Below are 27,326 nucleotides of genomic sequence, written 5' to 3'. Positions count from 1 at the left end.
ACTGCAGTTCTTAAGCAAAAGTTTAGTGTCCTCCCTGCTGAACATGACAGTTTTGCAAGCTTTTGTACAGAACATAACCAACATGAAGGGCTAATGGTATCTGCATTTAATTTATCCTATCATCTGCTGCTCACTTGGGGATACCAGTTGAGTTCACACATGAAACATCACTACTAAGGGCAAAGTCATATCAGAGTTTTAAGTGCCCCACTTCATCCTGTTCTTAAGGTTTTGTGTTTGAGAAATCAGAGAAATTGACTACATAATGCCATAATATGCCCCTTTCTACTCTAAGTGATCCTGCTCTGGCAGGGGGTTGGACTAGATGGCCTTTTGAATCATAGAATTGTCAGGGTTGGAAAGGACCTCAAGGATCATCCAGTTCCAACCCCCCTGCCATGGGCAGGGACACCTCACACTACAGCAGGTTGCTCACAGCCACATCCAGCCTGGCTGCAAAAACCTCCAGGGATGAGGCTTCCACCACCTCCCTGGGCAACCTGTGCCAGTGTCTCACCACTCTCATGGGGAAGAACTTCTTCCTAACATCCAATCGGAATCTCCCCATTTCTAGTTTTGTTACATCCCCCCAGTCCTATCACTACCTGACACCCTAAAAAGTCCCTCCCCAGCTTTCTTGTAGTCCCCTTCAGATACTGGAAGGCCACAAGAAGGTCTCCTGGGAGCCTTCCCTTCTCCAGACTGAACAGCCTCAACTCTTTCAGTCTGTCCTCACAGGAGAGGTGCTCCAGCCCTCTGATCATCCTCTTCCAACCCCTAACATTCTGTGATTCTGTAAAAATACTCTGTAACGGACACAGAATAAATCTTATTTGATATCCTCTCCAAATGCTGCTTTTAATCCCTCATACAAAAAAAAAAAAAAAACCAAACTAAAACCCTGTTCAACATAGTTTTCTCCTACAGTTTATGAGTGAAATCCATCGTTTCCATTTGCACTCTTTTCCTTGGACTTAATGATCTCAAAGATGGAAGAAGGGAGATTTAGCCTGGAAGTTAGAAATTCTTTACAGTGAGGGTGGTGAGACACTGGAACAGGTTGCCCAGGGAGGACATGGATACCCCCTCCCTGGAGGTGTTCAAAGCCAGGCTGGATGAGGCCTTGAGCAACCTGGGCTAGGGGAAGGTGTTCCTGCCCATGGCAGGGGGGTTGGAACTGGATGATTTATAAGATTCCTTCCAACCCCAATCATTCCATGAATCTATTGTATACTTCTAGGTCTCTTCCAACCTCAACAGTTATAAGTGTCCACCACCACAAAGGCCTTGTGATAGCTAACTTTTAAAATAACCTAGGTACTTCTATCCCCCTTGTTTCCATGACAAGAGACCTCACAGCAAGGATGGAATAACAGTATGGAAACTAACCACCTAATCCAAATGGACACACTTTATAAAAGTCTTATTACTTCCATGTGTAAGAGTCAACTGCAGCCAACTGCAATCTCTACTTTTTGGCCTTCTCAGTGTGCACTGTATCCAGCAAAAGAGAATTTCACTTTCTTTGCTTTGCTTTTCACAGCACAGTGACATTTGATGTATGGGCTTAACCGGATCGTTCAGAGATCAAGTGTTTTAACTGAATAAAAAAAGGCAAGGTCCTTACTCTGCCCAAGGCAGTAATGGCCTTTGAAAAGTTGTAATGCTTTGTAAATATTATTCTCATCTCTTCTGCAGTATGAACATTCTTTAAAATAACTATTATCAGAATTTTAATGCACCTGATAAAAGGTTCAGGAATGGATATTAAGTGTGATGACAATGTGGTTGTAGCATGGATTCAAGCTAACCAGCTGGACTTGAACCTCTCTCCTATGAAGAGAGACTGAGAGACTTGGGGCTGTTTAATCTTGAGAGAAGGCTGAGAAGGGATCTTATCAATGTCTATAAATATCTGAGGGGTGGGAATCAAGATGAAGGTGAGAGTCTCTGTTCAGTGGTACCCACTCATAGGACAAGGAACAAATGGGTACAAGCTAGAACACAGGAGGCTTCCACCTCAACACAGCCACATCCAGCCTGGATGCAAAAACCTCCAGGGATGAGGCTTCCATCACCTCCCCGGGCAACCTGTTCCAGTGTCTCACCACCTTCATGCTGAAGAATTTCTTCCTAACATCCAATCTGAATCTACCTACTTCTAGTTTTGTTCCATCCCCCCCAGTCGTATCATTATCTGAAACCCTAAAAAGTCCCTCCCCAGCTCATCAATCCCCTCATCCAGATCATTGATAAAGATATTAAAGAGACCAGACCCCAGTACTAAACCCTGGAGGACACCACTAATAACTGGGTGCCTTTCTTAGTGGAGGTCTGAGGAGATGAAAAACTCCTACTGTAGTTTCAGCAACATATTGAGCACCCCACGCTCTTCCAAGAATATTTACTGATAGGCTTTTTTTTCCTTTTTAACTCACTTTTTTCCTCCAACACAAGTGCTTTCCTCGGTTATACCAGTAAATTATGAGATTGCTGCATGGCTTAGAATAGTTCTCTCCTCAAGTCATACAATCAATAAATTGTTTCAGTTGGAAAAGACCTCTCAGATCATTGAGTCCATCCATCAACCCAACACTACCATGGCCATTAAACCATATCCCAAAGTGTCATGCCTGCATGGTTATTGAACACTTCCAAGGGCAAGTGACTCCACCACCTTGCTGTGCAGCCTACTCCAAGCTTATTTAAATGTTACTAACAACACAAGACACTAAAAGACAAGGTCCTTTGGTTGACTTTGGCACATTTCTGAGAGTATCTTACAAAAACTCTCTCTTTTCACACTCAGTGAAACTTACTTTAGTCATTTAGTCAAAGCAGTACCTAATGACTTTATTAGACTTATTTTAATCAAAGAGGCTACCTATAAAAGAAGGGACATCAAATACTGATTACTTAGAAGGATGGTAAGTATTTGGTTCTTAATGAAGACAAAATTTTGGTAGAAAAAAAAATGAATGCCCATCATATAATAATATTAAAATTAACACAGTTCTTTTTCTGACATAAATTATACCTCAAACTCAGAAAACAATGTTCCAGCTCTTTATGCATATTTCATTCAAAAATTACACTCCCAGAAGAATTAACTTGGTTCTTTCCTAGAAAAAGCCTAATTCCCAAGCTTTAAATACTTGCTTGTATGATTTATATTTTGTGAATTTTATCATCCCATTTCTCTCTGGTCCTATAATTTAAATACTCTAAGAAGAGAATAATCAGAAAATAGTGGTCAGAAAGCAATAGAAACAATTCAGACGTTTCTAGAAACCAGTACCACTCATGTGAAAGGGAAAGTAGTGAAGGTAAGGGGAAAATCTGCATGCAAGCACAAACACAGAACAGGTCAGAAAGATCCAAAGGACTTTCAAAAAAGCTAAAGCCATTAATGTTCCAGACAAGTGATACTGACACATCTCAACCTGCTCATGCTTACAAGCTCACCACCTCTGTGAGCCTCCCTACCATACATCACAGGATCACAGGCTCACAGGATGTTAGGGGTCGGAAGGGACGTCTGGAGATCATGGAGTCCAACCCCCCTGCCAGAGCAGGGCCATAAAATCCAGCACAGGTCACACAGGAATGCATCCAGATGGGGCTGGAAAGTCTCCAGAGAAGGAGACTCCATAACCTCTCTGGGCAGCCTGTTCCAGTGCTCCATGACTCTCCCAGTGAAGAAGTTCCTCCTCATGTTGAGGTGGAACCTCCTGTGTTGGAGTTTCTATCCATTGCCCTTTGTCCTATCCCAGGGTGCAAGTGAGCAGAGCCTGTCCCCTTCCTCTTGACCCCCAGCCCTCAGATATCTATAAACATCTATTAAATCCCCTCTCAGTCTTCTCCTCTCCAGACTAACCAGCCCCAGGGCTCTCAGCCTCTCCCCATCAGGCAGTGCTCCAGTCCCTTCATTATCCTGATACCTCTCTGTTGGACTCTCTCCAGCAGATCCCTGTCCCTCTTGAACTGGGGAGCCCAGAACTGGATGCAATATTCCAGGTGAGGTTTCACCAGGGCAGAGTAGAGGGGAAGGAGAACCTCCTGGATCTGCTGGACACACTCCTCTCAATGCACCCCAGGATCCCCTTGGCCTTCTTGGCCACCAGGGCACATTGCTGTCCCATGGATACATGAACCACTTTTGCAGACTGCTTTCCCAATGAGGCCTCTGAACACTTTGCCTATCACATTCTACTGTACTGCACCCAAGTGTTTTTTTCTGTGTCTGACTTCAACATTCCTAGAACGTGTATGTAAGAAGCTTTGGGGATAAAAATATGAGAAGGGGAAAAAAAAAAAAAGTACATTAAAAACAGACTACATGTAAAGATTTTTCCTTTGCATCTGACTGCACCGTCCCTGCAGATGACATGCACAGCTGCCTAGTAGGTGCATGGTTTCTCAGCTGCTTAGAGAGAACAAGCATCCCCAAAACTTAATAAAAATGTACAAGAATAACTTCTTAAAATCATGAAAACCTCAGCATTTAATGTAGTAACTAATAACTCTTTCTATAGTGTCATAGGTTTGAGGCAAGAGCTGCCCAGGGGAAGAGGACAGAGAAGATTATTTTACCCCTTCCCAAGGAGCAAAATAAAAATGCTCCACACTGCATTGGAACTTTAAATGGAAATTCTGTTTACAAATACAAACAAAAAGGCATTCAGGTAAAAGGAATGCATTCACAAATTAGGCTCAGATCTTCACCTCAGGTCTACCAGGTCAAAATCTTCTGAAACCCTCCATCCCACTCAGCCTCAGCAGCCTAAGAGCAGCCAAAGTGCCTCTCCCCCAACTAGAATCATAGAATCAGTCAGGGTTGGAAGGGACCTCAAGGATCATCCAGTTCCAACCCCCTGCCATGGCCAGGGACACCTCACACTACAGCAGGTTGCTCACAGCCACATCCAGCCTGACCTCAAAAACCTCCAGGGATGAGGCTTCTACCACCTCATGGGGAAGAATTTCTTCCTAACATCCAATCGGAATCTCCCCATTTCTAGTTTTGTTCCATTCCCCCCAGTCCTATCACTCCCTGACTCCCTAAAAAGTCCCTCCCCAGCTTTCTTGTAGCCCCCTTCAAATACTGGAAAGCCACAAGAAGGTCTCCTTGGAGCCTTCTCCTCTCCACACTGAACAGCCCCAACTCTCTCAGCCTGTCTCCATAGCAAAGGTGCTCCAGCCCTCTGCTCATCCTGGTGGCCCTTCTCTGGACACCTTCCAGCATGTCCAGATCCCTCTTGTAATCGAGGCTCCAGAACTGGATGCAGTACTCCAGGTGGGATCTCACCACAGCTGAGCAGAGAGGGAGAATCACCTCCCTTGCCCTGCTGGCCACACTTCTCCTGATGCAGCCCAGGCTCTGGTTGGCTTTCTGGGCTGCAAGTGCTCACTGCTGGCTCCTGTTGAGCTTCTCATCCACCAGCACCCCCAAGTCCCTCTCCTCAGGGCTGCTCTCCAGCCAGTCCCTGCCCAGCCTATATCAGTGCTTGGGATTGCCTCGACCCAGATGCAGGACCCTGCACTTGGTCTTGTTGAACCTCCTGAGGTTGGCTTGTGCCCACCTCTCCAGCCTGTCCAGGTCCCTCTGGATGGATCCCTTCCCTCCAGCCTGTCTGCTGCACCACACAGCTTGGTGTCATCAGCAAACTTGCTGAGGGTGCACTCAATGCCTCTGTCCATGGCACCAACAAAGATGTTGAACAAGACTGGTCCCAGGACTGAGCCCTGAGGGACTCCACTTGTCCCTGGCCTCCCCTGGGACATGGACCCATGCACAGCCACTCTTTGGGTGGAGCCACCAAGCCAGTTCTTTATCCATCTCGTGATCCACCCATCAAACCTATGTGTCACCAGCTTGGAGACGAGGATGTGGTGTGGGACAGTGTGGAAGGCTTTGCTCAGGTCCAGGTCAATGACATCAGTTGTAGACCCAGGCCTACCACAGGTTTCAACAGGCTCTGTGGTGTAGCTGGAAATTCCCTGCCAGCTGAGGCCAGGAGAAAGCCTTTCCCCCACAAACCATAAGGTAACAGCACACACATCCTGACCAGAGAGAAGAGAGCTTTGGCTGTACCCTCCCTTAAATAGAGAAATGCAGGAAAACAGAATAGAGTAACAGATTACAATATCCTGGGAGGAACTGCCTGTCCCCCTGGGACTCTTTAGCCTGTAGAGGACTTTTCTTTGTGGCTATACCAATTAACTCTTGATTTCCCTTAACCTACAACATATAAGTAAATATACCAAGCCATGAAGAACACTTAAATATAAACATTGCTTACCTGAACTGTGGAACTGATTTCAGATGCAAATCCTCCTGTCAAGGGAGCCTCATGGCTGATCAGCAATCGCCCAGTCTTCACCACTGACTGGAAAAAAAAAAAAGCAAAGAAAAGAAACCCCCAAAAGGTAAGCAAATAACAGCTTCTTGTCAGTTCTTACTTGTACTACTTCTGGAATATACAAAATATGTGACATCATTAACAGTGTTGAAATGCAGCCGCTCTTCTTCTCTGTTACAGTGTGGGAGCTGAGATCCCCCTCCCATACCAACAATCACCAGGCTAGCTCAGTCTGGAAGCAAATGAAAGCTGTATTTACAGACACAACTACAATCTGTGATGAAATGCAGTGAATATGTACAAATACACACTATGCACAACATTTACAAAGATGTACAATCAACAGAAAAACACAACCAAGCCCCTTTGGGCCCCCCAAAAGAGAGGCGGGGGGTTTGCTTATTTTTCCTCCCCCTCACCCCCCGAGCAGGCAAAAGGGAAGAACGCCAAGAAGCAGAGAGAGGTTCTTTAGGCTTAGCTTGTCAAGGTCAGTATGTGTGTTATGTTCAGCCAGAAAAGAAGAAGCAGACAGACTGAGAGAAGACAGACAGCGAGACTGCCCGACTGCCCAACCTTGTTTTGAGTAGTGATTCTTAAACATTTCACTCTCTCCAATGGAAGTGTTCAGAATAATCATTATTTTGCTTTCTTACACCCAACAGTGATTTATTTACATTCTTTCACTTTCTCTGCTCGAATTTTGTGAAGAAAAATTAAAGACACAGTCTTTAAAAGCATCACACCCTCCTACATTTTCATCACAAGTCTAAATTGAGTAACTCATGGGATTGCAAGATCACAGGGTGTTAGGGGTTGGAAGGGACCTCCAAAGACCATGGAGTCCAACCTCCCTGTGAGCAGGACCATAGAGCCTAGCACAGGTTACACAGGAACATATCCAGAGGGGTCTTGAAAGTCTACCCACTGGGCTGGACACTCTGGACACTGGAGGTCTCAGCTCTGTGGGGTTTCTTTTTAAAGGCACCTGACCTCATATGCCACAGCATCCTCACAGCCTGGACATGTGAAAGCCCTCCAACTTCCCAGTGACCATGATCTACTTTATAAATTGCAACTATCAGTTCTCCAGAAGAATTACCTCCCCCTAGAAGCAGTAAAAGCAAGGAATAGTAGGCACTCTTGAAAGCTCTGCCACACCAGTAAAAATAATTCTTAATGCTGAAGAAACAAAACCAATATTAAATTATCTGAGTTAAAAGAAAACACCATAATTTGGTGTGGTTTTTCAACAGTACTAAATTCCCAAGAAGGAAAAGGAGAGAGTCTTCAAATGCACCATGTCATGCTGTCTATGCTACCTTCCCAGCAGTTGTCTGAAACTCATTTGTCAGTAAAATGAAGATGTAAAGACAAACAAATCACAGTACTACATTATCACAGTACATCAGAGGTTGGAAGGGACTGCCAGAGGTCATCAAGTCCAACCCCCTGCCAAAGCAGCATCACCCAGGGGAGTCCACACAGGAATGCATCCAGGTGGGTTTTGAATGTCTCCAGAGAAGGAGACTCCACAACCCCTCTGGGCAGCCTGTTCCAGTGCACTGTGACCCTTACAGGGAAGAAGTTCTTCCTCTTCTTCCTGTGCTGTAGTTTCCATCCATTGCCCCTTGTCCTATCACAGGGTGCAAGTGAGAAGGGATGATTTTATATTTACTGTAAAAGCATTTAAATCTCCCACTCCATTTTAAGCAGATAAGCATAGAGTAGGAATAAATATTGACTCCACTGAACATGAATTTTACCCTTGTTGTGGGTTTAAGTCTGGATGTCTTATCCAGAGAGTACAGTCCTCCAGAGGGACTGGATAGTCCAGGGGTGGACTCTGGAAAGGGTAATCTTTTGTTATTTCATCCCATTGTGCCTCCATCTCCCCTATATAAACACACAGCACAGGATATTCTTCCTCCTTTTTCCTTCTGTCTTCTCCCAGTGTGCTGAGCTGGTATCTCTTTGGTATTTACAGGGCAGTTGAGGCTTTTGGCCTTGAGCAGCCTGGTTAATTTTTGCTGTGTCATTTGATCCTGGGTAGGGAGGTATATGGGGTGGGGGAGCATTGAGGACTGGCTTTTGGCTTGGTGGGGGGAAGGTTTGGGGAAGGTTCTGGATTAGTGAGGTTTTGGTAAAGCCAGGTTGGAGAGAAGTGGGCTGAGGTTGAATATGTTTTTGTGTATTTTGTATGGTTTTGTACTGTTGTACATAGTTGTGAATGTTACTCCCATTTACACTTCCAATTCTTTCCAATCTGCTGTGGAGCATTTTCCTATTACTCCTTTGGGGAGGGGTAAAAGAGCTTCTGTCCACTCTAAAACTAAGACAACCCTCTCAAAATGCAACATTTCTCAAGGAGAATAAGGATTTTAACAAGTTGGGAAAAAAAACTTGGATCCTGGAAATGCTAAAAGACACACATGTAGAGAAATCCTTCACAGATACATCTCCCTGTACCACCAGATCCTCAGTAAAGTCATGAATCATAACCATTCAGAAACTAAAACTGTTAATTCATATTTTGGGGGGGGGGCAAGAAAATCACATGGATTAACACTGGTTTAAGTTTTCCATCACAATTATAAGCAAATGTCCTAACTTTTAAATCCCAGTGTTTGTGCAGCCTTTATGTCATCTGCTTAATAATCACACAGCACAGTATGTACAGAAGGTGATCTAAGCACCTTTTAAGCTCCTTGTGCAACAGGACAATGAAAGCAAAATATTTTTAATCTGATGGGAGTGTAAAGCCTCACCACACCCAAAAATCTGGAAGTTTATTACAACTACGTGCTAAATTACCTAGGTTAGAACAACATCAGATACTTTTGGTCAGACACATGGCAGCAAAGTGATAGCAAAACACATTTCACAATTGCATGAGGTGCATACAAAGGTTTCATGAATTTCTGAGATGCACATCAGAAGCAAAAACAAACAAAAAAATTCAGAACAGTGTATGTTAATCTTTCAAGACCAGCTACAGTCTGATTTTTAAGATAAGTACGTAATGTACTGCTGATGTACCATTAGTCATCAAATGGAAAAGCCCAACACTGTGCTAGCTATCACATCAGATTTCTTACTGCTGTGATCTTCAACTTCATGTCTACACCAGCACATTCTCCAGTCAGGCATCTCCATGTTCTCCACATAATAGAAAACATAAAAGGCATTGCCTTAATTATGCAGTTTGCCTTCTGATTCAAGTAGTTTTCTAATTGTTTTGCTTCTCTAGCAATGACTCAATCAATGGCTCCAAGTAGCTCATCTGCAGATGTACTGGCAAGTCACAGGCGTATAAACATGATCCATACACTGTACTATGAAGTGGTTTGACACATTCAGAGCTAAACAAGACAAGAAGAGGCACTTCAACACTGAGAAATCCAGAGTTATGCAGATTTCTTTCTTTAAGTTCTTTTGCCAGCACTGGAAACTCCTAGATGAAGTGTAAAGGCATTAACTGCACTGCAAATCTGCACAATACAAAGATTCACAGATGGCATTGATTTGGAAGGGACCCTCAAAGGTCATCTGGTGCAACATCCCTGCAGTCAGCAGGGACACCTCCAACTAGATCAGGCTGCCCAGGGCCACATCAAGTCTGATCTTGAGTGTTCCCTGTGTTCCAGTATTTCACCACTCTCATTGCAAAGAACTTCCTTATGTCCAACCCTTTAGCTGTTTAGCATCTTTATTGATGACCCTGATGAAGACACAAAGCATGTCATCAGTAAGTTTGCAGATGACACCAAGTTAGGTGGAGTGTTGATCTGCATGAAGGTAGGGAGGCTCTGCAGAGGGACTTGGATAGATTGGATCCATGGCCAACGTTACCAGGAGGAGCTTCAACAAGGCCAATGCTAGGTCCTGCACTTGGGGCACAACAACCCCAAGCAATGCTACAGGCTTGGGGCAGTGTGGCTGGAGAGCTGCTGGCAGAAAGGGCCCTGGGGGACAAGCTGGAGCATAGGAGGCTCCACATGAACACTAGGAAAAACTTCTTCACTGTGAGGGTGACAAAACACTGGAACAGGCTGCCCAGAGAGGTTGTGGAGTCTCCTTCTCTGGAGACATTGAAAACCCACCTGGATGTATTCCTGTGTGACCTACCCTAGGTGATCCTGCTTTGGCAGGGAAGTTGGACTAGGTGATCTTCCGAGGTCCCTCCCAAGCCCTACCATTCTGTGATTCTGTGTGATTTCCAAATTAATCTGGCTTAAACTTAAACTTCAAGTTGTTGGTTCTTATTTTACTTCTGTTTTCTAGATGATGAAACTACCTCTTACCACGTTGCTGCTGCCCACATGAAGACGTTAAGATTGTGATCGACTGATCTCTTAACTGCACTTCTGCTAAACTAAATAGCCTGAGCTCTAAATCTTTCATCATCCAGCACATTTCCAATTCCTTCATCATTCTTACAGCCCTACCCTAAATCATCTCCAGTTTTCAATGTCCTTCTTGAAGTACACCCATCTGGAACCAGCATTCTGGCCTTCTACAGCACAGTGCCTAATATGGAGATAATATAATCTCAGTACTGCAGCTCTTGGATGGATCAGGTCTTTTGGCCAAAGCATAATAACATGAGTCCAGCTTCAACTGATGACTCCTATTCCCTGTTCTTGAGAAAGAGGGTTTTGTCCTTAAATGATAATTGCTTCCTGGAATAAAGATGGAAATGTAGCATGTATTTATTATTTCAAGATTCAAAGTTACATTTGTTTATGCTGAAAAATACATTGTGTGCCTGAACCCAGCTAGAAATCTTTATCACTGAGGGTCTATTTTATCTATCTGTCCAGCTGTTTGGTACCTCTTACATTTTATCAGGAACAGATTTCAATGTTTTCCATATCTGTGACAGAAATACTAAAAATCAGGTTAAAAACCCAACTCTGCAGGACCTTGTGGCTTTTACTGTTTCCATTCACTAACACTGCCCTTCTATGCCCTACAGTTTAAGCCAGTGCAAGACTAATTCCTTACTCCTCAAACTATGCTAACTTGTTTTGTGAGAACCTGTTAGAGTGTTCTCAAGCAATTAATTGTTGATCATGTATTTCTGAGCTATTATTGTATTGCTGTTTCTTCCTTGTTAATTTGGCTCCTAGTTTTATAGATCCTTCCTCCTAATTCATTTGGTGGCCAGTTTTCTGTGGCTCCAGAGGGTGTCAGATTAATAAAGTCCTGGACAAGAGACACCTTGCTTCAGCAGACATTTGTTTTCTGTATGGCCTCTTCATTTTGTGTCCAGTTTGGAACTCCCTGTGTCCAGTTTGGGGCTCCCCAGTTCAAAAGAGACAGTGACCTGCTGGAGGGAATCCAATAGAGAGCCAGAAGGATGCTTAGGGGACTTGAGCATCTCCCCTGTGAAGAGAGCCTGAGAGCCCTGGGGCTGTTTAGTGTGGAGAAGAGAAGATTGAGAGGGGATCTGATCAGTGTCTCTCAATAGCTGAGGGGTGGGTGTCAAGTGGAGGGGGCCAGGCTCTGCTGGGTGGTTCACAGTGATAAGACAAGGAACAATGGGTTCAAACTTGAACATAGAAGATTTCATCTCAACATGAGGAAAAACTTCTTTGGAGTGAGGGTGACAGAGCCCTGGAACAGGCTGCCCAGGGGGTTGTGGAGTCTCCTTCTCTGGAGACATTCAAAATCTGCCTGGATGCATTCCTGTGCAGACTACCCTGGGTGATCCTGCTTTGGCAGGGGGGTTGGACACGATCTCTGGAGGTTCCTTCCAACCTCTAATGTTCTGTGATTCTGTGATTCCATGATTTTAATTCTGATACTGTTTTTTCTGTCTTACAGATGGCACAACTACAGTCTAAGAACAGCAGCCAAAAGCAACAGATGTGATTTTTTTTCTGAAACAAAGCCTTTAAATACATATTACCACGTAAAATGTTTCAGTCCATATAGCTTAGAAGAAATCTGCAGCTCATGGTGTGAAAAAACCACACACATAAAAAAACCCAGAACACAACAAAACCCCAAAAAACAACAAAAACCCCACAAACAAAAAAAAAAATCACCCCACAATCATTTTCCTACTTTACTAGTATCCGAGAATTAATAACTTCTTTAATTCCTCTATTTTCATATGCAAATTTAGTCTTATTTCCTGGAAATAAAATAGTTAATCAGTTAAAAGTTTCAAAAGTAACTACTCTGCAATCCATAGGACACAGTGGATATTGTTAGTGATCATTTCACAGAATCACAGAACATTAGAGTTTGGAAGGGACTTTCAGAGATCATTGAGTCCAGCCCCCCTGCCAAAGCAGGATCACCCAGGGTAGTCCACACAGGAATGCATCCAGGTGGGGTTGGAAAGTCTCCAGAGAAGGAGACCCCACAACCTCCCTGGGCAGCCTGTTCCAGGGCTCTGTCACCCTCACTCCAAAGAAGTTTCTCTTCATGTTGAGCTGAAACCTTCTCTGTTCAAGTTTGTATCCACTGTTCTTTGTCTTATTATTGTGCACCACTGAAAAGAGATTGACTCCCTCAGATACTCATTTCATTTCTAAAGTATAATACAAAACAGCAATTCGAATGAGGCAAGCATCAAACTCCAGGATAATCAAAGCCCAGTGTTCAGAAGACCATTTACAGTCCAAATAAAGGCAGCACAGTAATGTCAGGTGAAGGTTTCCTCAAACTTCAAGCTTAATGGGAGATAACCACAGGAGATAACAGTGGTTGAAATTAGCACAGTCATTCAATTTGGCTGCCACAGAATCCTATCATTTGATCATTTTAAAAATGTGGATAGTAGGAATAGGGATTTTTTTTCATTTATCATAGAATCATAGAATCAGGGGCGTCAAGGATACTTTATCATTGTTCCAACCCTCCCGCCATGGGCAGGGACACCTCACACTACAGCAGGCTGGCCAGAGCCACATCCAGCCTGGCTGCAAAAACCTCCAGGGATGAGGCTTCCACCACCTCCCTGGGCAACCTCTTCCAGTGTCTCACCACCCTCATGGGGAAAAACTTCTTCCTAACATCCAATCTGAATCTCCCCATTTCTGGTTTTGCTCCATTCTCCCCAGTCCTGTCACTACCTGACACCCTAAAAAGTCCCTCCCCAGCTTTCTTGTAGCCCCCTTCAGATACTGGAAGGCCACAAGAAGGTCACCTCAGAGTCTTCTCCAGACGGAACAACCTCTCTAGTCTGTCCTCATAGAAGAGGAGCTCCAGCCCTCTGCTCATCCTGGTGGCTCTTCTCTGGACACCTTCCAGCACCTCCATATCTTTCTTGTAATAGAGGCTCCAGAACTGGATGCAGTACTCCAGGTGGGGTCTCACCAGAGCGGAGCAGAGGGGGAGAATCACCTCCCTTGACCTGCTGGCTCTGCTTCTCTTGTTGCAGCCCAGGATGTGATTTGCTTTCCAGGCTAGAGCTGGAGGAAAGGAAGGCCTTTCAAAGAATGACATTTTCATAGATTGGTAGAATGGTTTGGGTTGGAACTTAAAGATCATCTCGTTCCATCCCCCCTAGCACTGGCAGAGACACCTTCCACAAGACCAAGTTGCTCAAGCCCCTGTCCAACCTGGCCTTGAACACCTTCAGGGAGGGGCATCCACAACCTCCCTGTGCAGCCTGTTTCAGTGTCTCACCAATGTTCTATAGCAACCAGGTACTTTTTGCATTTCTACAAGGACAACAGCTGCCAACGTGTCAGAGCAAAAGGCTGGTGGCACCATCACCCCCATAACGAAACACAAGAGAATTCCCATTGCCTTTGCAGGAGCAATGCTTTCAGGTTGCACTCTGAAGGTTTTCTGAGCTGCACCCCAGTGTGCTGCAATGAGGCAGCTGAGCACATTATTTTCAACCTCTCTCACCACTCACTTTATCCCAGTTTCTCTAATCACTTTGCTGTTCAACTCTCAGTTTTGTCACGCTGGCCACTCTCTTTGCCCTCCACCAGGCATTGATGACAGAAGAAAACAACACAAGTCTGACACTTCCAAGCACTCTGAAATCTAAGTGCTGGCACTACCACTAGCACACTATGGCCTCGCTTGGATGAGAACTGACATAAATGGAGAAGTTTGATGGCAAACTGCATTGTACACTATTACTCCCCACACATAGCAACAGGGCTACTGCCAGTATAATCAGCTACATTACTATACAGACTGCCCTTAAAGAAATGATCCAAGTCAGAATTGAATTCCAAATTACACAAAATCACAGAATGGTAGGGGTTGGAAGGGACCTCAAAAGATCATCCAGTCCAACTCCTCTGCCAGAACAGGGTCACCAAAACCACATCATACAGGAACACATCCAGATGGGTTTTGAATATCTCCAGAGAGGGAGACTCCACAACCCCCCTGGGTAGCCTCTTCCAGTGTTCTGTCACCCTCACAGGTAAAAAAATTTCCCTCATGTCTCCATGGAACTTCCTATGCCTCAACTTCCACTCATTGCCCCTTGTACTGGCATTGGGCATCACCCAGCAGAGCCTGGCTCCAGCCTCTTGGCACTCCCCCTGCACATCTCTCTAAACATGAATGAGGTCACCTCTCAGTCTCCTCCTCTCCAAGCTACAGAGCCCTCAGCTCCCTCAGGCTCTCCTCATAAGGAAGATGTTCCACTCCCTTCAGCATTTTTGTGACTCTGTGCTGAACTCTTTCAAGCAGTTCCCTGAGGTCCTTCCTGAACTGAGGGGCCCAGAACTGGACACAACACCCAAGATGTGGCCTCACCAGAGCAGATCAGAACAGGAGGACAACCTTTTATTATGTCACAATACCAAGTTGCCTATTTTCATTAAGAAAATAATTTTGTTCTCAGACTAAAAAGACTTTTCATCTCTTACAGAGAAGGAATTATCTTGATATTTACTTTCACATTTATATTTTTGCCTATTTTTGATCACATTCTTTAGAGAGCAGCAATTTCCTGCACAAATGAAAAACAAACAAACAAAAAATAACAAAAAAAAAAAACCCCAAAACAAAACACAACCACCAGCTTTTCAAAATCATTTTAAGAAGCTGTCAAAAGTACTGAAACTGTATTTGTATTTTATGCCATTTTGCACTGGGTACATCTGAAATAATGATACAACTGGATCAAAATCAACATTATGTTGATCAGCATCAACATATGTGTGCCTTTACAGAAACATCAATCAGAATATGGATGCTTAAAGAAACATCCAAACTTAGCAAAGCTTCAATAAGTGCCTTGAAAAACATTATTTTTCCTTTTTTTTTGGATTAGTTTTAATGCATTGTGCTTGGAAATTTTAAAACCTCAGGGAGGCCACTTTCCCCAACCTATTAGCTACACTTTCCTTTTGAGTATCTCAGTAACAAATGAAATTGCACTGCAGCATTCTTGGTACATCATAAGCAGAGGGATAGAAATGTAAACTTGAGGAAACATTTTTCCATGTAAATGTGGGGAATTTTTTTTTTCACTGTGAGGGTGACAGAAGGCTGGAACAGGCTGCCCTGGAGGGTTGTTGAATCTCCCTCTGCTGGAGCACCTTGTATCAGTTTTGGGCTCCCCAGTTCAAGAGAGACAGAGACCTGATGGAGAGAATCCAATGGAGAGGCAGGAGGATGCTTAGGGGACTTGAGCATCTCCCCTGGGAAGAGAGCCTGAGAGCCCTGGGGCTGTTTAGTGTGGAGAAGAGAAGACTGAGAGGGGATCTGAACAATGTCTCTCAACAGCTGAGGGGTGGGTGTCAAGTGGAGGGGGCCAGGCTCTTTTGGGTGGTTCACAGTGATAAGACAAGGAACAATGGGTTCAAACTTGAACACAGAAGATTTCAGCTCAACATGAGGAGAAACTTCTTTGCAGTGAGGGTGACAGAGCACTGGAACAGGCTGCCCAGGGGGGTTGAGGAGTCTCCATCTCTGGAGACTTTCCAACCCCACCTGGATGCATTCCTGTGCAGACTACCCTAAGTGATCCTGCTTTGGCAGGAGGGCTGGACCTGGTGATCTCTTGAGGTCCCTTCCAACCTCTGATATACTGTGAGACTGTGATATATTCAAGACCCACCTGGATGCGTTTCTGTGTGATCTGCTCTAGGTGATCCTGCTCTGGCAGAGGGGTTGGACTGGAGAAGCTTTGAGGTCCCTTCCAATCCCTAACATTCTGTTGATTCTCTGAAGTAAGATCCCAAATTTCCATTCAGCATTTCCCATAGAGAAATACAAAACATAACCTGCCAGATGAATCACCGAGGACTGCATTTCCACAGTGCTTGCAGATCTGTAGGATGATGCATCCCAGATAGAATTAATTGTTTGTGCATCTGGTATGCTGACAATCTCAACACGTGCAGTTTTATTGTGTCTCAAATTTCCAGACACCCTAGAGCTCTATTGGAGTCGTGGGATCTCTGAAAAACCAAAATAGATCCCCGAGCATTTGGGGGTTTTATTACGTTAAAGGAAGAGAACTCAGAGAAGGGAAGAGGAATAGAGTGAGTCTGTCGTAGCTTCATGAGTGGACAGATTGCTCTATTGCTCCAAAAGGGCCAAAAGAATAACACTCACACAATGGATTGGACAGTATTGGAAAATTGACATGGAAAGGCTATTTACAAACTGCAGTGCTACAGTTCTACATAGTGGTAAGCACAGCAAAGCATAGAAAATACAAAGAATTCCATAATCTGGGCTTAACACAGAAGCTTATTAAACCAAAGCTTCACACAAAACCTCCACCAAATCAGACCAAAACCCCAGTACTCCTTTTCTCCCCCACCTGGGGTTTACCATAAGCCCCAGCGCTCTTTCTTCCACCCAATTGCTAGGCTGGTTTCAGGCAGGCCAGGCTTGAACTGCCCCCCCTTTGTTTCTCCTTCCAGAGTCCCATCCGGGCCACACTATACCCCCCATGCCCAGGCCATAACTGCACAGTAAAAATACAAGACCATAAGAGAGGAGCCTCCCACAGGAGAAGAGAGGGAAGAAAAGAGGAAGAAAGTGACTTCTCAGGCAGCTTTATAGGGATGCAGGATGTATGGGAAGAAATAGACTATTTCCTCTGTCTACCCACTGGGCTGGACACTCTGGACACTGGAGGTCTCAGCTCTGTGGGGTTTCTTTTTAAAGGCACCTGACCTCATATGCCACAGCATCCTCACAGCCTGGACATGTGAAAGCCCTCCAACTTCCCAGTGACCATGATCTACTTTATAAATTGCAACTATCAGTTCTCCAGAAGAATTACCTCCCCCTAGAAGCAGTAAAAGCAAGGAATAGTAGGCACTCTTGAAAGCTCTGCCACACCAGTAAAAATAATTCTTAATGCTGAAGAAACAAAACCAATATTAAATTATCTGAGTTAAAAGAAAATACCATAATTTGGTGTGGTTTTTCAACAGTACTAAATTCCCAAGAAGGAAAAGGAGAGAGTCTTCAAATGCACCATGTCATGCTGTCTATGCTACCTTCCCAGCAGTTGTCTGAAACTCATTTGTCAGTAAAATGAAGATGTAAAGACAAACAAATCACAGTACTACATTATCACAGTACGTCAGAGGTTGGAAGGGACTGCCAGAGGTCATCAAGTCCAACCCCCTGCCAGAGCAGCATCACCCAGGGGAGTCTGCACAGGAATGCATCCAGGTGGGTTTTGAATGTCTCCAGAGAAGGAGACTCCACAACCCCTCTGGGCAGCCTGTTCCAGGGCTCCATCACCCTCATCACTGGAAAGAAGTTTCTCTTCATGTTGAGGTGCAACTTTCTATGCTCAAGTTTGTATCCACTGTTCCATGTCTTATTATTGCACACCACCAAAAAGTGCTTGGCCCCCTCCATTTGCCACCCACATTGATCAGATCCCCTCTCAGTCTTCTCTTCTCCAGACTAAACAGTCCCAGGGCTCTCAGTTCTCTTCATAGGGGAGATGCTCAATTCTCCTAATTATCCTCTAAAGACCATCACTTTATCACACACAGCTCAACAGCCCAAAGTACAAATAAGATTTCTCAACTACTGCTAGTAAGACTGTCAGCCTTACAGTCATCCTGCTAAAGATTCACACAGCTACTTTAGGTATAATAATTATATCACAGTATTACAATAACAAAGCAGAGAATCCTAGCTGAACATTTGCTGCAGTATCTGTAGATCAAACATAAAACTACTTGGAAAAGGAAAACACAACATTCTTATTCCTTCAGTCAACCATGGGAGAAAAAATCTTTTAACAAAATATTTTCAAACAGTAAAATGAAAAAACCATAGGCAGCCCTGCAACAGACAAGTATGCTGATTAACAGCAGGGAATGAAAAAGAAATCCCTAACTCGACCCAAAAAAATGGCTTTAAAAAGCTGCCAATCATTTTAACTGATCCACATTAGCAGAACGCAGAACTTTGCTTTGCTGCTACAAGTTAACCAAAACAGAGGCTTTTAATCCATCACTGCCTGCTTGTTCAGCTGATGCAACCAAGGTTTGTGCTTTCTGACCTACAAGCCTGGAATTCATTGATTGCAGATGGCATGGCTGAGGCTGCTGTGATAGTCTGTGGCCCGGACAGAGCTCAGATCTACTGCCAGCTTCAGAAGCTAGAATGAGTTTCCTCAAAGCAAAAGGATCTGTGATAACCAATTTCCATGGCAAGGACGAGCAGATCCATTAGGGCTCCCAGACTACAAAGACAACAAAGATGAAGAGGCATTGATTCTGGTTGCTGACAAAGAGAAGAGACAACACTAACAGGAACCAGGGACAAGGGACAGAACAGAGAGCTAGTTCCCACTAGTGTTAGACATAGCATACAACCTTAGCACATCGAGTGGTAAGACAGAACATCCTGCTGCACAGCTCTCCTGTGACATTATCTATGCCCTTACCTGCCTTCTCTGGAGCAAAAGATAAAAATAAAACAAAAGACCAAAAAAAAACCCCAAAAGTCTAATGTTCTTTCCAATTAATTTCAAATCAAAGACCAGCTAGAAGAGAAAATAAACAAAGACCTAAAAGTATATGCATTCCAACTCCAAGTGTCACAGTAAGGAAGAAAAATGTAGGAAAAATAAGAGAAGTATTTATTTCATAGGATTGCAGAATGGTTTGGGTTGGAAAAGACTTTAAAGATCATCTAGTTTCAAACACTGTGCCAGGGGCACAGACAACTTCCTCAAGACCAAGTTGCTCCAAGTCCCTTCCAACTTGCCCTTGAACACCTCCAGGGAAGAGGCATCTACAGCCTCCCTGGGCAACCCATTTCAGTGCCTTGCCATTCTCATTTGCTGCCCAACAAGCTGTTTACTTGAAACTAAACAATTCACAGAATCACAGAAGAATTCAGGTTGGAAAAGAGCCTCAGGATCACCAAGTCCAACCCAGAACCCTACTCTACAAGGTTCACCCCGGGACCATAGCCTCAAGCACCACATCCAAATGACCTTTAAACAGTGGTGGTGACTCAACCACCTCCCAGGGCACCACATTCCAGTGGGCAATTAATGCTTCATCAAAAGGTGTAGCACATTATAGACAGCTGTTCTATTGCCCATTGAGCTCTTTGAAAGTTATTACTGTGCATCCAAACTTCTAATAAGGAGAAAAGAAAAGAAGTTGATTTAACTTGGCCAATTTAAATCTGTTCTCCCTAAAAGGTCACTCTTGATGTATTTCTAGCCAGATACTACATTTCTTACCTTCATAGTATTAGCACAGTACAGAGAGGTGAAAATCCTAATGACACCTCAAAGGGGAAGAAACAAACAATATGAACACAAGGAAAAGCTGGGGTATGTTTTTGAGAGTGGCAAAGCAGTGGGAGATGCTAACAAGCAGGAGGAGGAAAGAAAAAAGATTAAAAATCAAACCAGCTGTCCATCTTAACTCTGACCTTTGACTTTTCTTTAACATTATGATTAAGAATAATCTTAAAAATACCAAGAAAACATTTCTAATACAAATATTGTTCTCTGTAGAAAAAAAAAAAATTAGGTGATACATACAGTAAAGGCAACATTATCAGGGAGTGGGAACATTATTAAGGGAGTGGAACATCTTCCTTAGGAGAAGAGACTGAGGGAGCTGGGAATCTTTAGCTTGGAGGAGACTAAGGGGTGACCTCATTCATGTTGATAAACCTGTGCAGGTTGAGTGCCAAGAGGATGGAGTCAGGTTCAGCTGAGTGATGCCCAATGACAAGACAAGGGGCAAGGGGTGGAAGTTGAGGCACAGGAAGTTCCATGGAAACAGGAGGAAATGTTTTTTCTGTGTGAGACTGACAGAACATTGGAAGAGGTTGCCAAGGGGTGTTGTGGAGTCTCCCTCTCTGGAGATATTCAAAACCCACTTGGATGCATTCCTGTGTGACCTGCTCTAAGTGATCTTGCTCTGGCAGCAGGGGTTGGACTGGATGAGCTTTTGAGGTCCCTTCCAGCCCCTAACATTCTGTGATTCTGTGATCAGTATGTTTCTATGTTCCAAGGAATTTGGATTTTAAGACTTCATATGAAATCAGATTGATATGCTAAACTCAGCAGAGATTCATATCAAACATATAAGGTCCACCTTTTGATATAATTCTAGATATAAGCAGTAAAAAATGCCAATGGTAGCCTGGGTTGCATTAGGAGGAGTGTTGCCAGCAGGTTAAGAAGACAGTTGATCCTTTCCCTCTACTCAGCATTGATGAGGCCACACCTGGACTGCTGTGTCCAGTTCTGGGCTCCTCAATTCAAGATATATGGAAATATTGGAGTCCAACAAAGGATCACAAAGACCTTAAGGGACTGGGATTAAGGCATCTCATCGACATATATGCATACCCAAAGGTGTGTGAAAACAAGACGGAGTCAGGCTCTCTCCAGAGGTGCCCTGGGACAGAATAGCACAGTTTATGCTATTATGCTGATATTGCATCTCATCACTTCAAAATCCACATCAGGACAGCAGCCTGCCAGCACCTGAAGGGGGCCTACAGAAAGGATGGAGGGGAGGCTGTGTACAAAGGCCTGCAGTGACAGGACGAGGGGCAATGGCTTCAAACTAGAGAAGAGCAGATTTAGATTGGATGTTAGGAACAAGTTCTTTACCATGAGGATAGTAGTTCATTGGAACAGGTTGCCCAGGGAGGTGCCTGGGACCCCATCCCTGGAGATATTCAAGGTGGGGCTCGACAGGGCTCTGGGCAGCCTGATCTAGTTGAGGATGTCCCTGCTGACTGCAGAGGGGGTTGGACTGGATGACCTTTAGAGGCCCCTTCCAACCCAAACCATTCTATGATTCCCCAGAAGACTGACTGCAGTTGCAAGGATTAGGATAAAGGTAAAACATTAGCAGTCAATATCGACTGATTAAGACTACATCATACAGCTTCAGAGTTTTTGTCATACAAAATTGTTCCAGAGAAGATGGAAAATTAAAACTTCAAATTTATGTAGCTTGAGTCATGTACAAAGAGGATTAGATTCAGCAATCTTCCCTTTATGGGTAAACTTGAGTTTTATAAACGATTAAATCTATTTTCTGGAAAATGCTACTATTAAATCCTTCCATCAATATCTACCTTGTGTATCCAAAATAAAAACAAGAACTTCTCCCAGTGCTCAAAGACATTAAAAGAGGTTAATCTGTGTGCTTTTTAGTTCTACTCCTACTCAACCAAATTCACTCTCCACTTCCATTATTTTTAATGGTCTTTGTGCACAAGTGACATGCTACTTAGAGCTGTGCTAAGCCAGTGGCATCTGATGGGTTAGCATGGGACAATAAAGCAGCAAAATCAAAAATGACCTAAAAACTGCCACAAAATATATGTCTTGTTTCATTGACGTCAATGGAAGTCTCTTCAATGACAAACATCAAATCAAGCCTGCTGGTTGAGACAGGCATTTCTCAACACACAAAAGAGCTGCCTTTAATTGCTACACTGAGTCATTTAACACAAGTGTTAGCCCAAGGATCACTCCTTGTAGTGATTTTAACATGCACACAAAAGAAAAGAAAAAAACAAAAAGACAGACAGAACTATCTATAGAGCAAGAAATATATTTGAGTTTGAAATTGCCTCTCCTGATGAGCTGAAAAATTTGTGGAAGCAGCCTCAGAAAAACATCCCTACTTCCATTAACTGGTACAAATGTTGCCATTGCACTGATCACCACAGCATCAGAATGAGTCAGCAGTGTAAACAAATTAACAACATTAAAGGTTTATAAATATTCTACATCTATGGAGTGTACACTCCCCCAAAAATCAACTCTTTGGCTACTTATCTTCAACGTGATACACAGACACTAGCATTTGCACTGAGATCAGGAGCTTGAAAGATGTGGTGAAGCCTTTGCATGCTTATCAACTAAAAGACAGCAGTCATCTTTGTGGCAGAAGAAATAATCAAAGGCTGCACATCATTCAAGTCAGAGTTCTGAACACTGCTGAATGATCAAGTCTTTGTTCCTTCCTTTCTGTTTATTACACATTATTAACAAATCTGAGACGGGGTCTAACTGCTTGGAAATGTGAGTCTTTAGTCTAAGTCTCACCCAAAGATTTTTCTCCCAAATTACTAAGGCAGTTTCTGTGTTTAACAGCAGATAGGATGCAGCCAGAAATTAACCATGAAGTTAATCTAAGACCCATGCCAGGCACAAATGAGCCCTTGTCTGAAGCCTTGATTTCCCAGTGTAATTGTATTCAATAACCTTACATGAAGCACAGAAACACGGCCAGCAGGTTGAGGGAGATGATTCTCCCTCTCTACTCCCCTCTGGTGAGACCCCACCTGGAGTACTGTGTCCAGTTCTGGAGCCCCTATTACAGGAAGGATCTGGAGGTGCTGGAATGTGCCCAGAGAAGGGCCACCAGGATGATCAGAGGGTTGGAGCTCCTCTCCTATGAGGAGAGACTGTGAGAGTTGGGGTTGTTCAGTCTGGAGAGGAGAAGGCTCTGAGGAGACCTTCTTGTGGCCTTCCAATATCTAAAGGGGGCTACAAGAAAGCTGGGGAGGGACTTTATAGGGTGTCAGGTAGAGATAGGAGTGGGGGGAATGAAGCAAAACTACAAGTGGAGAGATTCAGATTGGATGTTTGTTGTGGTCAAGGGGAGGAATATTTATTAATTACCACCTAAACAATGTTAGGAAGAAATTCTTCAGCATGAGGGTGGTGAGACACTGATCAGGTTGCCCAGGGAGGGGGTAGAAGTCTCATCCCTGGAGGTTCTAAGGACAGGCTGGATGTGGTTCTGAGCAACCTGCTGTAGTGTGAGGTGTCCCTGGCCATGGCAGGGGGGTTGGAACTAGATGCTCCTTGAGGTTTCTTCCAACTCTAACAATCCCATGACTCTACCACTCACCCCAAATCAGCAATTAATTCAGCATCACTGTAATCACTGAGATGTTTGTAGAGCTCTCCTCATTCACACAGTATCACAGTATTTTAGAGGTTGGAAGGCACCTCAAGAGATCATAGGTTCCAACCCCCCTTCCAAAACAGGATTCATATGCATGGACCAGAGAGAAGACATTAAATATGGATCCCTAGAAATACCAAGGAGCTCTGTACATCTCAGAGCAGGACAGTGATGAAATATAACCAAAGTTCTCAACAGAGCAAAACTATATTGACCAGAATGTCAAATCGCTCTTGGAGAGCAATAATTAGCAGAGCTGCAGGTCTGTTATGGATCTGTAGAAAACTTGGTTTGATAGTGGAATGGCCAAAGGGTAGACCAATTATCCCAGCACTGTAGGTGGTAAACTAAACGTGGTAATTTACTACTTCTCTCCATTTCCCTACTCTGAGCAACACTTGCATTTCACAGAAGCTCATCAGCTTACACAGCTCAACAAAAATCTTGTGTTCTCTGACATTCTTTGGAGCTCTGGCTTTAACAGAAAGCATTTGATCAGCTGATTTACTGCAGTTTCCCAATTGCTGAGGTAAAAATTTCTACTGTGTTTAAGTGATTAGCACAGAATTATGACTCTAATTTGTAACTTTTTAATTTAAATTTCAATTAAAATACCAAGAAATCACAGGATGAGAGAATCACAGGATGTTAGGGTTAAAAAGGACCATCGGAGATCATCCAGTCCACCTCCCCCTGCCAGAGCAGGACCATAGAATCTAGCACAGGTTGCACAGGAATGCATCCAGATGGGTCTGGAAAATCTCCAGAAAAGGAGACTCCACAATCATTCTGGGCAGCCTGTCCCAGTGCTCTGTGACCCTCACACTGAAGAAGCTCCTTCTCGTGTTGAGGTGGAACCTCCTGTGCTGGAGTTTCTATCCATTGCCCCTTGTCCTATCCCAGGGTGCAAGTGAGCAGAGCCTGTCCCCTCCCTCTTGACCCCCAGCCCTCAGATATTTAGAAACATTTGTTAAGTCCTCTCTCAGTCTTCTCTTTTCCAGACTGAACAGCCCCAGGGCTCTCAGCCTCCCCTCATAAGGCAGTGCTCCACTCCCTCAATTATGGTAGCTCTCCATTGGACTTTCTCAATCAGATCCCTGTCCCTCTTGAACAGTCCACCCCCCCTGCCAGAGCAGGATCACCTAAAGCAGGTCACACAGGAACACATCCAGGCAGGTTTTGAATGTCTCCAGAGAAGGAGACTCCACAACCTCCCTGGGCAGCCTGTTCCAGGGCTTTGTCTCGCTCTCACAGTGAAAAAGTTTTTCCTTATGTTCACATGGAACCTCCTGTGCTCCAGCTTGCACCCTCTGGACATCACTGAGAAGAGTCTGGCTCCACTGAACAATTCAAAGTTATATAACTGAGAGGCTCAAAGTCAGGTATTTGTTTAAAGATCAGCATTTCTATAATACCATTAGATATTTTATTTCTTTTGGAGTTTGCTGATTCAGAGTATTTTAAGCATGCTGATGGCAAAAACTTAAAACCTGATCCCAGCAGCAATTTCCTCAGTACTTTGCTGACTCATCAGTTTGCTCAGCCATGCTGCTTCTGACCATTGTGAGGTGATAATGAAATGAAGGCAAAATTAATACAGAATGCAGGAGAGAAGAGGAGCATGAGTCTCAACTTTATGGTGACCTTTATTAGAATCATAGAATCACAGAATGAACAAGGTTGAAAAAGACCTCAGAGATCATCAAGTCCAACCTATCACCCAGCACCTCCTGACTAACTAACCCATGGCTCCAAGTGCCACATCCAATCCTTTCTTGAACACCTCCAGGGATGGTGACTCCACCACCTCCCTGGGCAGCACATTCCCATGGCCAATCTCTCTTTCTGGGAAGAACTTTCTCCTCACCTGGAGCCTAAACTTCCCCCTGGCACAGCTTGAGACTGTGTCTTATTTTCTGTCACTGGTTGCCTGGGAGTAGAGCCCAACCCCCTCCTGGCTACAACCTCCCTTCAGGTAGTTGTAGACAGCAATGAGGTCTCCCCTGAGCCTCCTCTTCTCCAGGCTAAACACCCCCAGCTCCCTCAGCCTCTCCTCACAGGGCTGTGCTCCAGACCCCTCCCCAGCCTTCTTGCCCTTCTCTGGACATGTTCAAGTGTCTCAATGTCCTTCTTAAACTGAGAAGCCCAGAACTAGACACAGTACTCAAGGTGTGGTCTAACCAGTGCTGAGCACAGGGCAGAATGACTTCCCTGCTCCTGCTGGCCACACTATTTCTGATGCAGGCCAGGATGCCATTGGCCCTCTTGGCCAGCTGGGCACACTGCATCTTTTCCCCAGTACTGCAAAAAAAAAAAAAAAAAAAAAAAAAAAAAAGGCATTTTATTCCAGTGTATTACAGGTCAGAAAACTACTTAGCATTATAAAGCTTTAAGGAAAAGAAGGTAACAAACTTATTTAACACTTGACAACTATTGAAGTCATAGACAAATATGGCTACATTTATTCTTTAGTGAGAAGCAAATTCCAATGCGATGCTAAGTAATTTCTGAAATAAGAAAGGTTCCCTATACTAGCATTTCAATTACTCCCCAGTAACTGCCCCATGAAAAACTCTGCATTTTGCAACATTTCATAAGCAAATGTAATTAGGTCTACAACAATTAAGATCTTTAAGGCTTAGCTTTGAAATAGCTCTGTCAATCATGATGATACTTTTTAAACCTAGCCACATCCTTACCCAGTAAGAACTTTATCTACATTTTGATTGTCCAGTAAGAGGGACAATTTATACATGACTAGGTAGCCAGATTACTTTGATGGACTGATTTTCTTTCACAGGAAAATAAATCTATAAAATAAATCCACAAAACAAATTATGGATGGACAACTCAGTGGATAAAGAACTGACTTGATGGCTGTGCCCAAAGAGTGGCTGTCAATGAGTCCATGTCCAAGTGGAGGCTAGTGACAAGTGGAGTCCCTCAAGGATCAGCACTGGGACCAGTCTTGTTTAACATCTTTGTTGCTGACATGGACTGTGACATTGAAATGCTGTGTCCAATGCTACAGGCTTGGGGAAGTGTGGCTGAAAAGCTGTTTGACAGAAAGGGACCTGGGGGTTCTAATGGACAAGCAGCTGAACATTGGCAAGCAGGTGCCCAGGTGGCCAAGAAAGCCAATGGCATGCTGAAGGGGTCTACAGGAAGGATGGAGGGAGGCTGTTAAAGACCTGCAGTGACAGGACAAGAGGCAATGGCTTCAAACTAGACACGGGCAGATTTAGATTGGATGTTAGGAACGAGTTCTTTACCATGAGGGTGGTGGAACACTGGAACAGGTTTGCCCAGGGAGGTGGTTGGGGCCCCATCCTTGGAGACATTCTATGAATACTGAAGAGTAGTAACTGTGATTTCTATGGAAGAATGATTCATATGATGGAACTCCATCCCAACTTCCATTCAAACTGAATCAGCCCCAGTTGCAATGGAAAAAAAAAAAAGCACACATTGGAGCTATAAAATAGCTTCTGACTATAGACTATGCACCACTACTCATTTATTTGCATAAGTGCCTTGAGATTTGAAGCTTGTAAGATGGAATGTGGGCAAAAGGGAAAAGGTG

The 27,326-nt window shown here is 44.0% G+C and overlaps 1 protein-coding gene across 1 annotated transcript in view; it reads right to left on the bottom strand.

The window, feature by feature from the left end:
- Positions 1–27,326, bottom strand: part of BCKDHB (branched chain keto acid dehydrogenase E1 subunit beta) — a 151,487-nt gene that overhangs the window by 60,724 nt on the left and 63,437 nt on the right. The window contains exon 9 of the mRNA XM_054394701.1: positions 6,303–6,389. Within this exon, the coding sequence (XP_054250676.1) occupies positions 6,303–6,389 (87 nt within the window). The remainder of the gene's footprint in view (positions 1–6,302; positions 6,390–27,326) is intronic.

The sequence above is a fragment of the Indicator indicator genome, chromosome 2 (genome assembly GCF_027791375.1).
Source record: "Indicator indicator isolate 239-I01 chromosome 2, UM_Iind_1.1, whole genome shotgun sequence".
Taxonomy (NCBI): domain Eukaryota; kingdom Metazoa; phylum Chordata; class Aves; order Piciformes; family Indicatoridae; genus Indicator; species Indicator indicator.
The sequence above is the reverse complement of the archived record's forward strand: the minus strand, read 5'-3'. Positions and strand labels throughout refer to the sequence as shown.